This window comes from Papaver somniferum, unplaced genomic scaffold (assembly GCF_003573695.1).
Source record: "Papaver somniferum cultivar HN1 unplaced genomic scaffold, ASM357369v1 unplaced-scaffold_137, whole genome shotgun sequence".
Classification (NCBI taxonomy): domain Eukaryota; kingdom Viridiplantae; phylum Streptophyta; class Magnoliopsida; order Ranunculales; family Papaveraceae; genus Papaver; species Papaver somniferum.
In genome coordinates, this window is record NW_020622934.1 from 6,702,697 (window position 1) to 6,716,346 (window position 13,650).

General features: G+C 36.5%; 2 protein-coding genes and 1 non-coding gene across 3 annotated transcripts; all 3 read left to right on the plus strand.

The window, feature by feature from the left end:
• Positions 1-302: 302 nt before the first annotated feature.
• Positions 303-3,160, plus strand: LOC113334850 (probable sodium/metabolite cotransporter BASS3, chloroplastic). Its single transcript, XM_026581071.1, has 5 exons — positions 303-832; positions 1,119-1,214; positions 1,306-1,612; positions 1,875-2,122; positions 2,497-3,160. Exons 1-5 carry the CDS (start codon positions 462-464, stop codon positions 2,741-2,743), a joined length of 1,269 nt encoding a protein of 422 aa, XP_026436856.1. The 5' UTR covers positions 303-461; the 3' UTR covers positions 2,744-3,160.
• Positions 3,161-9,183: 6,023 nt separating this feature from the next.
• LOC113334980 (40S ribosomal protein S8-like) lies at positions 9,184-11,482 on the plus strand. Its single transcript, XM_026581201.1, has 5 exons — positions 9,184-9,275; positions 9,390-9,462; positions 10,382-10,712; positions 10,870-11,042; positions 11,151-11,482. The coding sequence occupies exons 1-5, from the start codon at positions 9,272-9,274 to the stop codon at positions 11,227-11,229; spliced, it is 660 nt and encodes a 219-aa protein (XP_026436986.1). The 5' UTR covers positions 9,184-9,271; the 3' UTR covers positions 11,230-11,482.
• LOC113335087 lies at positions 9,838-9,923 on the plus strand. The gene has a single exon (XR_003353150.1). It is a non-coding gene; the product is annotated as a small nucleolar RNA Z196/R39/R59 family (small nucleolar RNA).
• Positions 11,483-13,650: the final 2,168 nt, after the last annotated feature.

Here is a 13,650-nt window from a genome sequence, read left to right on the forward strand (position 1 = left end):
CATTTCATACGCCTGTCAAGGTATCATCATTTTACAAAGTAAAATCAACACTTGGCTGTGTCAATTACATGCAAATGCAACAGCAGTTTTGGTGGCGGAAAAAACTAAGTCCCAACCAATACCCTAACAACCTCACACCAGTCTGATTAGTGCCACCAAACCAGAAACAGAAATATCATATTTTCGCCGTTGATTCTTACTTGTACAAGTTAGCTAAACAGCATCGACTATACTAGATAACTATCTTTTCTGACTACAAATTAACCGCAAGTTTCGTTTTCAGCCTCTTACATATCTTCTCCTCCTCTTCTTCCTTTCTCACTCTGTTTTTCTCTCTAACCAGTAGACTCATCAGTACTATAAGATAATAAAAATGCGAAACCCTAATTTCTGGAGTTGCTGATTTTTTTTCTTTTTTCTTATCATCTTTCAAGCAAAATTGGGCCTCTTTAATAACTCCAATGGCTTCAATTTCAAGTGTTTGTTTGACGAAGCCAATTCTTCATCAATTACAAAATTCGTCATTGAATTCTTCGAAATTGAGTTCTAGACTTATTTACCACAACAATGGGTATCCGAAATTGAAGCTAAAGAAGAGATTTACTGGTCCATATGCATACTGTTCGACTTCCTCAACATCGTATATGGGCGGAATGGGAGATTCATCGTCAGTTGGGAGAAGAAAATCTGTATCTTTGAATGTTACAGATGATGATGAAGAAGATCGAGTTGAAGAAAAGAAAGATTCTTCTCAGATTTTATCAGCAATGCTTCCTTTTATTGTTGCTGGTACCGCTGTTTTAGCTCTTGTTCATCCAACTACTTTCACATGGTAAGATTAATCCGTTCGTTCTTATAAATTACAGTAGATTTTTTTTTCCGGTTCTGTTCGGATAACCATTTCTTACTTGGCGCGAATATGGTGATACTTACTATTATTTGGTTCTTATCAAACTAGGCCTCAATTTTAAATTCTTAAATTCAAGAATTTAGAGTTCTTTATTAACTGAAAGGGAAAAGGAGAAGTGTATTTATATTGAGAACATTTATTGCTTTATTTTCAAGTTAAGGAAAAAAAAGTATGACTCTTGATTCTTCAACTTGTTATTACATGATAGGGTATCAAAAGAGTACTACGCCCCAGCCCTTGGTGGAATCATGTTGTCAATTGGAATTAAACTATCTATCGATGATTTCGCTCTTGCACTCAAGAGGTGAAGTTCGTGTCTTATTTGTATCCACTATATGAAGTGTTTTTGTCTTGTTTTTCAATGTCATTCGGGACTTTCTCTTTCTTTCTTGCAGACCTTTACCTTTATCTGTTGGATTTATCGTGCAATATTTGCTGAAACCGGTTGTGGGTATACTGATTGCAAGTGCATGTGGAGTGCCCCCAATGTTCTATTCTGGTTTCATCCTTACCTGTTGTGTCGCTGGAGCTCAGCTTTCGAGTTATGCAAGCTTTTTGAGCAAAGGAGATGTGGCGTTGAGCATTCTTTTGACGAGCTCAACTACTATAGCTTCTGTCATTGTTACTCCTCTCCTTACTGGATTGCTTATTGGGTCTGTCGTTCCAGTTGATCCAATCGCAATGTCCAAGTCTATATTGCAGGTAAAAGAAACACTATTTCTAGTGCATTCACGGATCATTGTATATATATTTTTTCTTTATCAGTCAGTAGTAATATGGTGCTGACGAGTTCCCATCTCAATTTTTTCTTTATCAGTCAGTAGTAATATGGTGCTGACGAGTTCCCATCTCAGGTCGCTCGTACCATCACCCAAATATTTTACCACTTTACTAGAGAGGCACCTACATAGATGAATATTTCTTGATTTTTTCTATATCCTTAATTTTTGGGGGTTTATTTCAGGTTGTGCTTGTGCCAATCACTCTTGGGCTTGTGCTTAACACTTATGCAAAATCAGTTGTTAAAGTAATTCGTCCAGTGATGCCTTTTGTTGCCATGATTTGTACTTCACTGTGTATAGGAAGCCCTCTAGCAATAAACCGAACTCAGATCTTGTCGACACAGGGTCTCCAATTGATTCTACCCATTCTGATTTTCCATTCAGTTGCTTTTACAGTTGGATACTGGGTAGCAAAATTTCCATTATTCAGGTAAATTACATCCAGATTTCGAAATTGTTGGGTTGCAGCATGTCTCAAATGGATCTGTACACATGTTAAGTTCATCAGGTTATAGAGGCATCTGTATAATTTTGACAATGCGTATATATTGAGTCTGAGCATGGCCATCCCTACAATATGATCATTAGTGACTGAATCAAGTCCTGAATCTAAACACCTGAATCTATGGTTTTGAAGTGGTTTTCTTCCATTCCGAAGCCTTTCCATTGCTGACCTAGATGGTAGTACACTTGTCTGTCGAGGAACTTTTCACATCTTCTGTTTTGTGTCCATAAGTTGTTACTTGCTAGTACTATTTTGTCTTCATTGCCTAGCCGATACTGAATTTTGCTTTTGTTTTATAGGCAAGATGAGGGAGTGTGTCGAACAATATCATTGTGTACTGGAATGCAAAGCTCAACTCTTGCAGGTCTTCTCGCTTCACAGTTCTTAGGTAGCAGCCATGCTGTCCCTCCTGCATGCTCGGTCGTAACCATGGCAATTATGGGTCTCTGTCTTGCTTCTTTCTGGGGAAATGATTACAGAATTAGAGACCTTCCACGGCTTTTCCTCCCACAAACTGGTTCCACTGTTGAAGGCTTAACGAACTAAGTATCAAACTCCTTTGTTAACTCACTTCATTGAAGATCATCATTGATACCTTGCTATGCTTTGCACATGAAATCAATACCTAAATAGACATGCATCATCCATCTGATGGATGCGACCAGAAAGGATCCAACCATGAACGATATCTATCATCTTCAACAGAAGGTGAAGTAAACAAATGACATCATACATGATACTTGTAGTAAGATTATAGGATACATAAATGGGAAATAGGATGGGAATACATTTAGGTTTGGATACATGGTCACTAGTGGTAAAAAATTTACGTAGTTTCTTAACCATTTTATTCATAGTCATAGCATAGATGTAGCTAACAGGTTTGGTATTCAGTTGTAGCTCTAATTTCTGTACCTCAATAAGAGTGTCTGTTTTCATATTCTTATCCTTTTGTTTGTTGTTACACTTCTTCCGCGTTTTAGCATTGCGACACCTTAAACAAAAGCATCTTGATCATATTTTCTAAGTCATACCTTTGACGACTCATGTTGAGCATTAGCCTCACAGGCCACCGCCTAAACAGCGAAGAAAAATATACATTACACCATGGAATATGAACTATAAGTTCTAGCACAAAAACCCTAAAATCATCATAAAAGCATTTCTAAAATTTGTGTCAGTCAATAGAGAGTTATGTTATTGGATCATGACTTTCTAAAAGTCTGAGTTCTTCAAAATCTCAAACAATTTATGTTATTCGTAATTCGTTGTTATTGGATTTGGAATTTAAAATCAATGATTTATGGTTTTGTGAGACTTGCATAGACTTTTAGTACCAAACATACCATAAATGGCTAAAAAAGAGACTTTTATTACCAAAAATACCATAAATGGCTAAAAATAAGTCACTCCTAAGTAGGTGATATTTTGAGAGACTTTGTTCTTTCTTTTTTCTTTAAGGATTAAATATCAAAATTTTAAAAATAATAACCAAATAAGCTACATTTAAACTCATAAAAAATGAAGAAAAAAAATTGTTGTCTTCCAAAACCCAATAAGTTTACTAGAGATTCAAATCCCTTTTGTTCATCTCGTTTTGATTTTATTGGAAAAATGGTTACAATTTCTGTTAGCAATGCATGGAGTAATACATTTTCATCGAGGTGTTCATATATTCATTTTGTAAAATAAATAAATATATTGTTTGTCTCATGTGGGTAAGCTGAAATTGATATATGATTTATTGTCTCAATGAATCACCATAATTCCTTGAAAATCATTCAGAGAGTCTCTCAAAATCTCTAAACTCACGGAGAGTCATCCAAAATCTATTGCATAAAAAGTCTCTGAATATCTCTATTAATCTCAATTGACTAACCCCTGTAAGTCTCACATGAAATTGGCTGGTAGCTCGCGGGTTGGCCCTAGCCTAACTTGTTTTACGACGGGTTCATATATGACAATCCTAACCCGACCTGTTTGGCTAATAAGTTGAGCCGGGTTGAACAAGCCTGATTAGGATTAATATGCGAGTCGGGTTAGAAACTGACAACTCCATGCCGGTTAGGTTTAATCCCTGATGCGGATGCATATTGTGCTTGCATCATTGTCTTGCACCACCCATTCAAGCATAGAGTATGCCTTGAACATGAACATAAGTCATTGCAAACTTATTTTTAGCTTCTTTACTTCGCTTAGGCATTGCTGAAGGCATGTATTGACTTTGCTCGCGCCAAGGGTGTATCTGCCAGGCTCATGTCATACTTGTCTTGTATCATTCTTTATGATGCAAGTGGCTTATGAAAGCTCTCCTAACTTGTATAACAGTTTAGATTACTTCTTTCGCAATGCCCAAACTCGCAATTGGTGCATGTCCGCCTCGAACGACTTGATAGGAAGTATGAGCATCTAAAGAATGAACTACAACTTACCTCATCAAGTATAGCAACAGTCATATCTTGCATCTCGTTGTCGATCCAGATGATATGAGTTACCGTAGTGTCGCAATTATCTCACAATTAGATGATATGAGCGACAAGGTGTTGGACCACTAATGCTGCAACTCATTGTGGTTGCCTACCTACCCTCCTCCATGGATCTAAGGTATCAAGCACGATTGTAAGTCATCAATGTCGGGACAAGCAGCTAAAACCAACTCGTATTGCAAGACCAAATCCACGCAAAGCCTAGTGCGTATAAGTGAAAGGGTCTTTCGCAAGATATGCATAAGATTGTGCATAACCAATACTTCCTCGTGTAAGTTTCCTTGAGTAAGGTCATCGAGTAAGTTTCTTTGAGTAAGCTTTCTCTATTTCCAACCAAATAACACCTCTGTATTGTTGCCATTTTTACAAATATAGATTATGAAGAGGATGTACATTCACCAAGTACCATCCTCAAGTAAGCTTCCTCGGGTAAAATTCCTAGAAAAGGAGAGGGTACAAAGTACACCATCAACTTTTTCGTTTGGCAACCTATATGGACAAAACCTAATACAACTGCAAGTAGACCAACTTAGTGATCCTTGATAATATGAGTATAAAGTTTATATCTCTATCTCTTCTCAATCAAAAAATTTAGACAAAGGATTCCGTGAACCTGATTATTAAGAAGAGTACTTGGACGATCTCAAAAATTAATATCCAAGATCTAGTCATATCCAAAAATTCAGATCAGAATTATGCCAAGTTTGGAACTTGTTATCTATCTTTCAAGATAAGAATTCTACAAGAAACAAGTCTCGCAATCGATCTTAATAATATGGACGTATCTACTATAATTAAATACGTACTACTTGTGTAAATCATATCATAAAAATAAATTGTATAACAGAAAAAGGAAAAACACAAAACACAAGAAGTTTTATTAATGAGGCAACCACAATAGCAGAAAAACCCCGAGACCTCATCCAGCTTTGAACACGAAACTGTAGTAAGCCGCTACAAACACTAGCCTGCTGTCAGACTTCCAAAGAGAATGTAGTTGAGACCGAATCCACTCTCCAAGAGATTTATTTGCAGTTGTTCTCCTTATGTCTCTTGAACTTCGCAAGGCTCTACACAATTGATTCCCTTGGCTGACATCCTTTACAGCCTAAGAGCTGCTTCAACTTAAGTGAAGGCTTTTGATCCCAATCTGCCTCTAACAGGTAAGCCTATTTGATTTCCCCTTAGATCAAAGATCAAGGCTTGTGAATATATTTGCAATAGACAAAGCTTGCAAATCTCACAAATCCGGAATACTTGCACTTAGTTAACTGATAAGCCTGGATTCTTAATTAATCACCTCTCAAGAACAATCGTGAACTAATCAATTATGAATAGTTTTCAGATATATATATATATCTTGAGGAATCACAAAGTCTGAGACGAAGAAAACTTTGTGATTTTTATCTATCTTGCCTGAAAGAGATTACGAAAACCTATAATAGAAAAGCAATACCAAGATACACAAACTATCAAGGTAAAGATAGTCGGACCTGGCTTCACGAATCCCTAGGTGAATTTTTTAAATCGTAGACCTAATTATGTTTCTCAGAGAAAACCTAGATGAATAGAGGACGACTCTAGCAATCAACTCGCACATAAAGTGTCGAGTATTGAATTTGCTAGTTGAAAGAGCATCTCTATTTATAGATGTTCATGACTTGGGGTTGCCTAGAATTCACGCTAAGATAACTTGAGATTCAAGCAAACACTTTCCGTGTTTAAATAAAATTATAATTAGAGTTTCAAGTAAGCATGTAAGAAGTTAGTCTTGAAATCACATAGAAGATTATACACAGTGGTCCGGTTACAGAACTGCGTATAGTGACCGTTCTTTGGCAAATATGCCACATGAACTATTAAGCAATATGATGTTCATTTAGACACTTAGGAATTTAATCATGATCTACATACACAAGGTGTTTTAGTGCTCAAAGATGTCTTAAAGGTGTTTATGAGAGTCATAACAATGCTAAATATATTTAAAAAATAAATCTTTGAGCATCTGTTAAACATTCACTAGCTGGGACTGTGGTGAAACGGTTCGTGAACCATTAGGCTGTTCATGAATCCCGAGTACTATAGTTCGTGAACCCGGTTCGCCAACTGTTTTGCGGCTCGTGAACTCAGATGACAACAATTTACGAACCGGGTTCGCCAAATGTTAGCTTGTCACAAAAATCGTGTAACCACAGTTCGTGAACTGGGTTGATGAATTGTCTCCTTCTGAACTGTAAGGTTTGTTTTGAACTAGTATTGTTAAGGACCTATGAACATCCAATGCTTGAATCATATTTCAGGATGTTTAACAAAACAAGCTTGACTCCAAATTTCTTCTTTACAGTATATCTACTAGAAGTCATATGACATAGTATCAAATAGATAGAATGGTAAAGCTTGTGAGTAAAAAGAATGGTTGAGTCTTCACATACCTTATTGATGAAGTTCTCAAAATGTCTTTATCGATCTTCAGTCTTCGAGGGTGATGTATGATACTCAACTACCAACTTTATACCTAGTCCGAGACTTGACTTAATAGACTAGAAATCAAGATATAGTTTTGTTCATCTAATATTGACAACAAGCTTGAGATAGCAAAACTTGTGGGTTCAATCGAGAAGTGCTATATAACATTCCTCTAGTAAACTTCCTCGGTTAAGCAACGCGTCATAATGATGCTTTCTCATCATATACAATATGCTCTACCGGCTAAGCTATAAGCTTAATGACATATTCCCCCTTAATGCACCTTAAATCAACTACCTCTCCCTATATATCTTATCGACATTTCTACAAATATAAATTACGTGGAGGATGGCATTCACCAAGTACCAATTCCTTGGGGAACATCCTCATCTTCCTTCAGGAAACTTCCTCGGGAAACATCCTCAACTTCATTAAGTAAGGAACATAAGGACAATGATTTTTTTTTTTTGGGAAGCATCACAACATAACAACACTATATTATCATTAATGCTTCCACGAGTGAGTAACATGGGTAAATATTGCTTCCTCGAGTAAGGGACAAGCATGATGATGCCGTAGCTACACGATCGATGCTTCAAAAGTAAGATTTACAAGCTTAAGATGAGGTTTCATCTTGTTCAATGACACATCTTTGAGCATGCATTATGCAAAAAGTGCAGGTGTTACAACTTGTGAGTTTTTTTTTTCTTCTTCAATTTTATTTGGTATAAGAATCGGTATAGACTTTTTATATGTGCAAGTCCATACATAATCTTTGTTTTGGGAATGTATGCTTCCAGCTCTCTCAAACAGTGAAAAAAAATCCAAACCCAAACGGCTAGAGCTCATTTGCTCATATTTTCTCTTTTTAGAAGCATATTTCAACAAATCAAATTATCAACAACCTCTTCTTTTCTTCCTCGTTTAATTGATAAATTTAGGTTTTCTTGTTTGATTTTATTTTTCGGCACTTGTGTAAGTGCTTTTCCCCCCTTTTGGATCTATAATTTTTTGCTATGATTTCAATATTTACAAGTGATTTGTTTGATTAAACTAGTGTTTCAGTCTTGGGTATCAGAGTAATCGAAAGGTACATTAAATACAATGGAGGAGATAGTGTAGTTGATTTGGCACGTTTGACACATCTATTTAGAGTTTTATTACAAATTACCCAATTCGTTGAATTAACCTAAAAAATATCATAGGAATACGATCCTTAATAATTCATATTGCTAGTAATTTTTGAGCGTTGTTCAACTATACCTATTGTGTTATTAGTATAACCCATTTTTTTTAAATTTTTTTTTGCGTAGTTTTTTACATTTTCTTTCCTTCAACGGAAGGAAGAATGTCCAAGCACAACTTTTGGCTGGATTTTTTTTCTTTTTTTATAGTATGGATGGATTATTTATTCTTTTAGTATTTATAGCCTGTTTATATATAATTTCCGAAGTTGTTTTTTTGATTTCTACAAATAAAAAAGTTTAAAATTAATTTGGATACGCAATTTCAAAATAAATTCTAAAACAAAAATATTGACTTTTTATGAAGTAAAAATATTTTGTTTTATACTTTTTATATTCGGTAGTGTTATTCAGCTCCCTATCCTCCACCTCCCTACTCTGCTCCCTCCAATCTAAACCTCACATTTGAAAAATGGTGAACGCCACCTATACTTGAATGTGATTCAAATCCTAAATATATGGTGTACAATGTAGATTGGAGGGAGCAGAGAAGGAGGTGGAGAGTAGGGAGGTGAAAAACATTTCAATTTATATTTAGCACGCCATTAGTATTTTTTATTTTAAATTCAAAAGGTGTTTTCCTTTTCTTATTTATTTACAATATTCAGTAAAAAAACTTAAAAATAAAATAAAATAAAATAAAATATACAATATGTTCTTTTTCCCCCGAACTATAAAGTGTAATCGTATGCGTGGAACCAAAGGATAGGCTGAAGTCCGCTCCTCTCTGAATTAAAGGTGCCTTCAACACATTGTAATAGACGAAAATACCCTCCTGAATGTTAGGGTTTTAAATGAAAAGGATTATATTGTAGGTAGAGAGAGTGAAAGGAGCTGAAGGAAACAGAAACAACTAGTTCTTCCGCCGTTCAGCCAAGATGGGTATGAATCCTCCTCCTAAATCTCCATGTCTTTGAAGAATCATCTTCCTTAGACTCATCAAATCAATACTCGTCTTTGTTTCTCATGGATTCTTCTTATCTTTTCAACTTTCAGGTATCTCTCGAGATTCTATGCACAAGAGGCGCGCTACAGGAGGGAAGAAGAAGGCGTGGAGGAAGAAGCGAAAGTAAGCTTTCTTTACTTGTCTATAGATTCATTTTCTTATCGATTTATAAATGGATAGATTGATAGAAAGTTCGGTATGCGAGTTTGTTTTTCTACATAGTACTCACATATCTTTCTAATGCTGATCTGATATCGTAGATGTAAATTTGATTTATTAGTGGATGTAATCTTAAACCTAGATGTATATTTATATATTTGCTTTCTCTAAGCTATGTATTTGAGATCGATTTGCTGGTTTATAGTTTTCTCAAGTTTAGTAGTGTTTATAGGAAGCTGAGTCATTCAAGGGAAGGGTTTAATTTTTATTATTTTTTGATTTTCTTATTATTAGGTTTTGAGTTTTTTACTCTTTGTAAAATTTTTGGTTCATGATTAGTACAATCGATGATGAATTATTGTCCTATTTCCTGATGTATATGTGATTATCATAACAAATATCACCATCTTTCGACTGAGATTGTACACTTGAACTAGTTTCTTTGCTTACCCTATTTTTTGCGATGTTTATTTTGTAAAAAGGTTTTTGGTTAACTATGGTAAATTACTAGTACGTTCTTTAGCAGTCCTTTTCCTTGTATTATAAACTATATCAATTGATATGGAGTTTTAAAATATAATTTTAAATCTTTTGTCACTGGAGTTTCCCTCTATTATTGCTTTTGCTTATCCAGTAATTTGGTTTATCTTGAAAATGTTCTAGTGATTACTGGGATTTTTGTAGCAGTAGATATGCATCAGTGATATATTTTGCTTATGTTCGATTGCCTTTAAATTGAATTGCTGTACTTGACCTCGATGTTTTGGAATGTTCATAAGGGATTTGTATAAGAAAGCTTGTCATTCACAATATCTATGTACTCTTATCATAAATGCTATTGTTTGGAAGTTTGCTTGATGTTCAATTTTGTTGGTTCTTCTAGGTACGAGCTCGGTCGTCAGCCCGCTAACACCAAGCTGTCAAGCAACAAGACAGTGAGGAGAGTACGTGTTAGAGGAGGTAATGTAAAGTGGAGGGCACTCCGATTGGATACTGGAAATTACTCATGGGGAAGTGAAACCGTTACTCGTAAGACCCGTATTCTTGATGTCGTGTACAATGCGTCAAACAATGAGCTTGTCAGGACACAGACATTAGTGAAGAGCGCTATTGTTCAAGTTGATGCTGCTCCTTTCAAGCAATGGTACCTTCAGCACTATGGTCTTGACATCGGAAGGAAGAAGAAGACTGCTGCCAAGAAGGAAACCACTGAGGTAACATCTTCTGTTTCTGTTAGTTGTATATCATGAAATGTAATTGTGCATCTAGCTTATAAGTTTGTTTCTGTATTAAATTTGTTCTTGAGCTTTTGTCCTTTGTATGGCATTCTTAGGCAACTGATTTTTCTATCTTTCTATTCAAAATTTGCAGGAGGGAGATGCTGCTGCAGCAGAAGAAGCAAAGAAGAGTAACCATGTAATCAGGAAAGTTGAGAAGCGTCAGGTGGATCACAAACTTGACCCTCATATTGAAGAGCAGTTTAGTGGAGGCAGACTATTGGCCTGCATTTCATCTCGCCCTGGACAATGTGGTAGAGCTGATGGGTAAGTTGCATTGAAGAAAACCCTCAGTTTTTAGGTTTTTGGTAAATTCCTCCTATAGATAACATGTTAACCAGTGCACTCATCTAAATGGTTTGGGAATTTATTCAGGTACATCTTGGAAGGAAAGGAGCTTGAATTTTACATGAAGAAGCTACAAAAGAAGAAGGGCAAGGGTGCTGCTGCTTAAACAACCCGACTATTATTGCGTGTGGGAGGTTTTTAGCTTTTGTGATGATAGTGCTTCTTAATTATCAAGACGTCCTTTTTGTGTTTCATTCTCAAGTCGTAGGATAAAGAGGAAGGATTGACATCAAAGATTCTCCTAAGTTTTGTTATTCTGAATTAGTAGAGATGAAATGCTGTTTTTATTACTTACTATATTTTCCAAACATGCGCGCGTTTTTCTTCATTAGACATAACAGATCTGGGATCTTTGTTTTCAATTTCTATCTACCTGGCTGGCTGGCTGGCTGGGATAACCAAAAACGGAGTAAAACCATTCCCTTCTTGAGAACCTCATGCCTGCTTAGATTGGTCACATGGTTGTCACCTTTTTTGGGCACTTAGATTTCCAATGTTGGACATCTATATGAAGAACACTGGCAGCGATGTCTTGGGTTCCAGTTTTGTTTACAGGTTACATCAGATGACTCGAAGCCACAACAACGTAGTTGTTCACCCTTACGTTGATTTACCTCTGTTGGAGTAAGTATTCTTGATTATTCTGTGCGTAGAGTTGTTTTTTACAGTCCGGAATCACAAAGAGGGGTTTAGAGGTATGAACTAAATACAAGGAGGAATATTACTGAAACGCAGTATGTCAACTGGTACAAGTCAATTACGAAGCCTGTAATTGGGACACAGAACATGCACGTATATGGGTTTGATTTCCCAGGGTTATCAAACATGTCCCATGACCTAAATATCGTTCCTAGCCAACCACCTCCAAAAGAGCCAAGCTTTATGACTTATCCTAAGACAGGTGCAAGTTCTTCATCATCTTCGTCAAATATGCCCGGAATTCGTTGGGAGCTGCAAAGTATTACTTCACAAGGTGAGCCAACCACGATCCCCATTGTTTCGGAAGATATGGACTGTGATTTTCCTTACTACAATGTCACTGCCAGTGACGAAGAGTTGTGGAGGCAACTCAACGATTTGTATTGGCTGAATCGGTAAGTAGAGGCATTGCACTTGGAACAACTACGAAAATGGCAGACAAACACAATGTTTGAATTGAGTCCAATTGTAAACGATAATGGGAGGCGGTCACATTCTTCCGATTCCACCAGGAGCAACAGATCATGGCACGATAGTGAAGAAATAGTGGTGGGAGAAACACAAGCACGAAAGAGTTCTTCACCACATGTACAACACAATACTTCACCACATGTATCTCAACCTCGGGCATTTCGGCTTGAAACTGGGCGCATTTCATCATCATTCTCGCCCTACAACCCAAATGTGCCCTACAACCCAAATGAATGCTACACACCAACACCACAACAATAACAAACCTCTTATATGCTTGGAGGACCGAGTACACAGAGTGCTTTCCAATCGCCTAATTTTGTTCAACCAGGTCTATCCCCAGGTCTATCAACAATTGGAAATTTATATAATATGTTGGCAATTGGGGATTTCCCAGGTCTATCCCCAGGACTTTCTGAATTATTGGCTACAGAAAATAACAATGGGGGAGCTAGAGATAAGGGACATTAGAGAGATTATTGTAATTTTTAATTCTGCTACATTTGTAGTTTTAGTTTTGCAAGTACGACAGTCTTAACTAAATAAAATTACATATGTTTAAAATTAAGCTTTATACATTGGCTTCACTAAATTACGACGGACTACATTACATTAGCTTCACTAATGAGAAGAAGTACTAGGTGGAACAACAACTACAAAGAAGGGGTTGAAACTGTTCAACACCTTAAGGATTTTGTTACCATCTCAACATCAGTTTCACCTCTCAGTCAATATCGATTTGCTTGTATGGTTAAAGCTACAAACTTACTTACTTCTTTCTTAATTGTACCAAAACGATTTTCTATGTCGCATATAGCACGACGAATCGGATTACGAGTGTCACTGCAGAACCCATCGTGAATAACCGCCCAGAAATTCACCCATGGATAGTTTGCCGAAGCAAGCTGAGTAAATAAAAAAACATAGTTTCTGCAAATAGATTCATCTTCTTCTTTAGTATACAAATCTCGCTGAACTAACATGGGCCGAGACATATTCAATCAAGAATTGAGAGTGAAGAATGTGTAGAATGTTTGAATTCAGAGTTGAAATGAGGAGTATTTATAGAATTCAAAAATTATAGCCGTTGGATCACAAGATTTTTCAGCCGTTCAGATTGAGTCGTTGGCGCCTTTGGGTCAAACGCTGGCGTTTCTAGGATGAACGCTGGCGCTTGAAATAAAAATGCGCGTTGGAAGTACAAGCGCTGGCGTCTTTGTTTCACACGCCAGCATTTTTGGCAAGCTCGCCCGGCCTTACCACATGCGTGCGTTGGGTGGTCCATCTCGATGTTCAAATCAACAAATATATTGATTTGAACATTCATTTTTCATGTTTGTTGATTCCATAGTGGGAG

Coding starts and splice junctions, on each gene's coding strand:
- LOC113334850 (XM_026581071.1), top strand. CDS start 462: ATGGCTTCAATTTCAAGTGTTTGTTTGACGAAGCCAATTCTTCATCAA. Junction 1,215..1,305: donor TTCGCTCTTGCACTCAAGAG/GTGAAGTTCGTG, acceptor TCTTTCTTGCAG/ACCTTTACCTTTATCTGTTG. Junction 1,613..1,874: donor TGTCCAAGTCTATATTGCAG/GTAAAAGAAACA, acceptor GGTTTATTTCAG/GTTGTGCTTGTGCCAATCAC.
- LOC113334980 (XM_026581201.1), top strand. Junction 10,713..10,869: donor CCAAGAAGGAAACCACTGAG/GTAACATCTTCT, acceptor CAAAATTTGCAG/GAGGGAGATGCTGCTGCAGC. Junction 11,043..11,150: donor CAATGTGGTAGAGCTGATGG/GTAAGTTGCATT, acceptor GAATTTATTCAG/GTACATCTTGGAAGGAAAGG.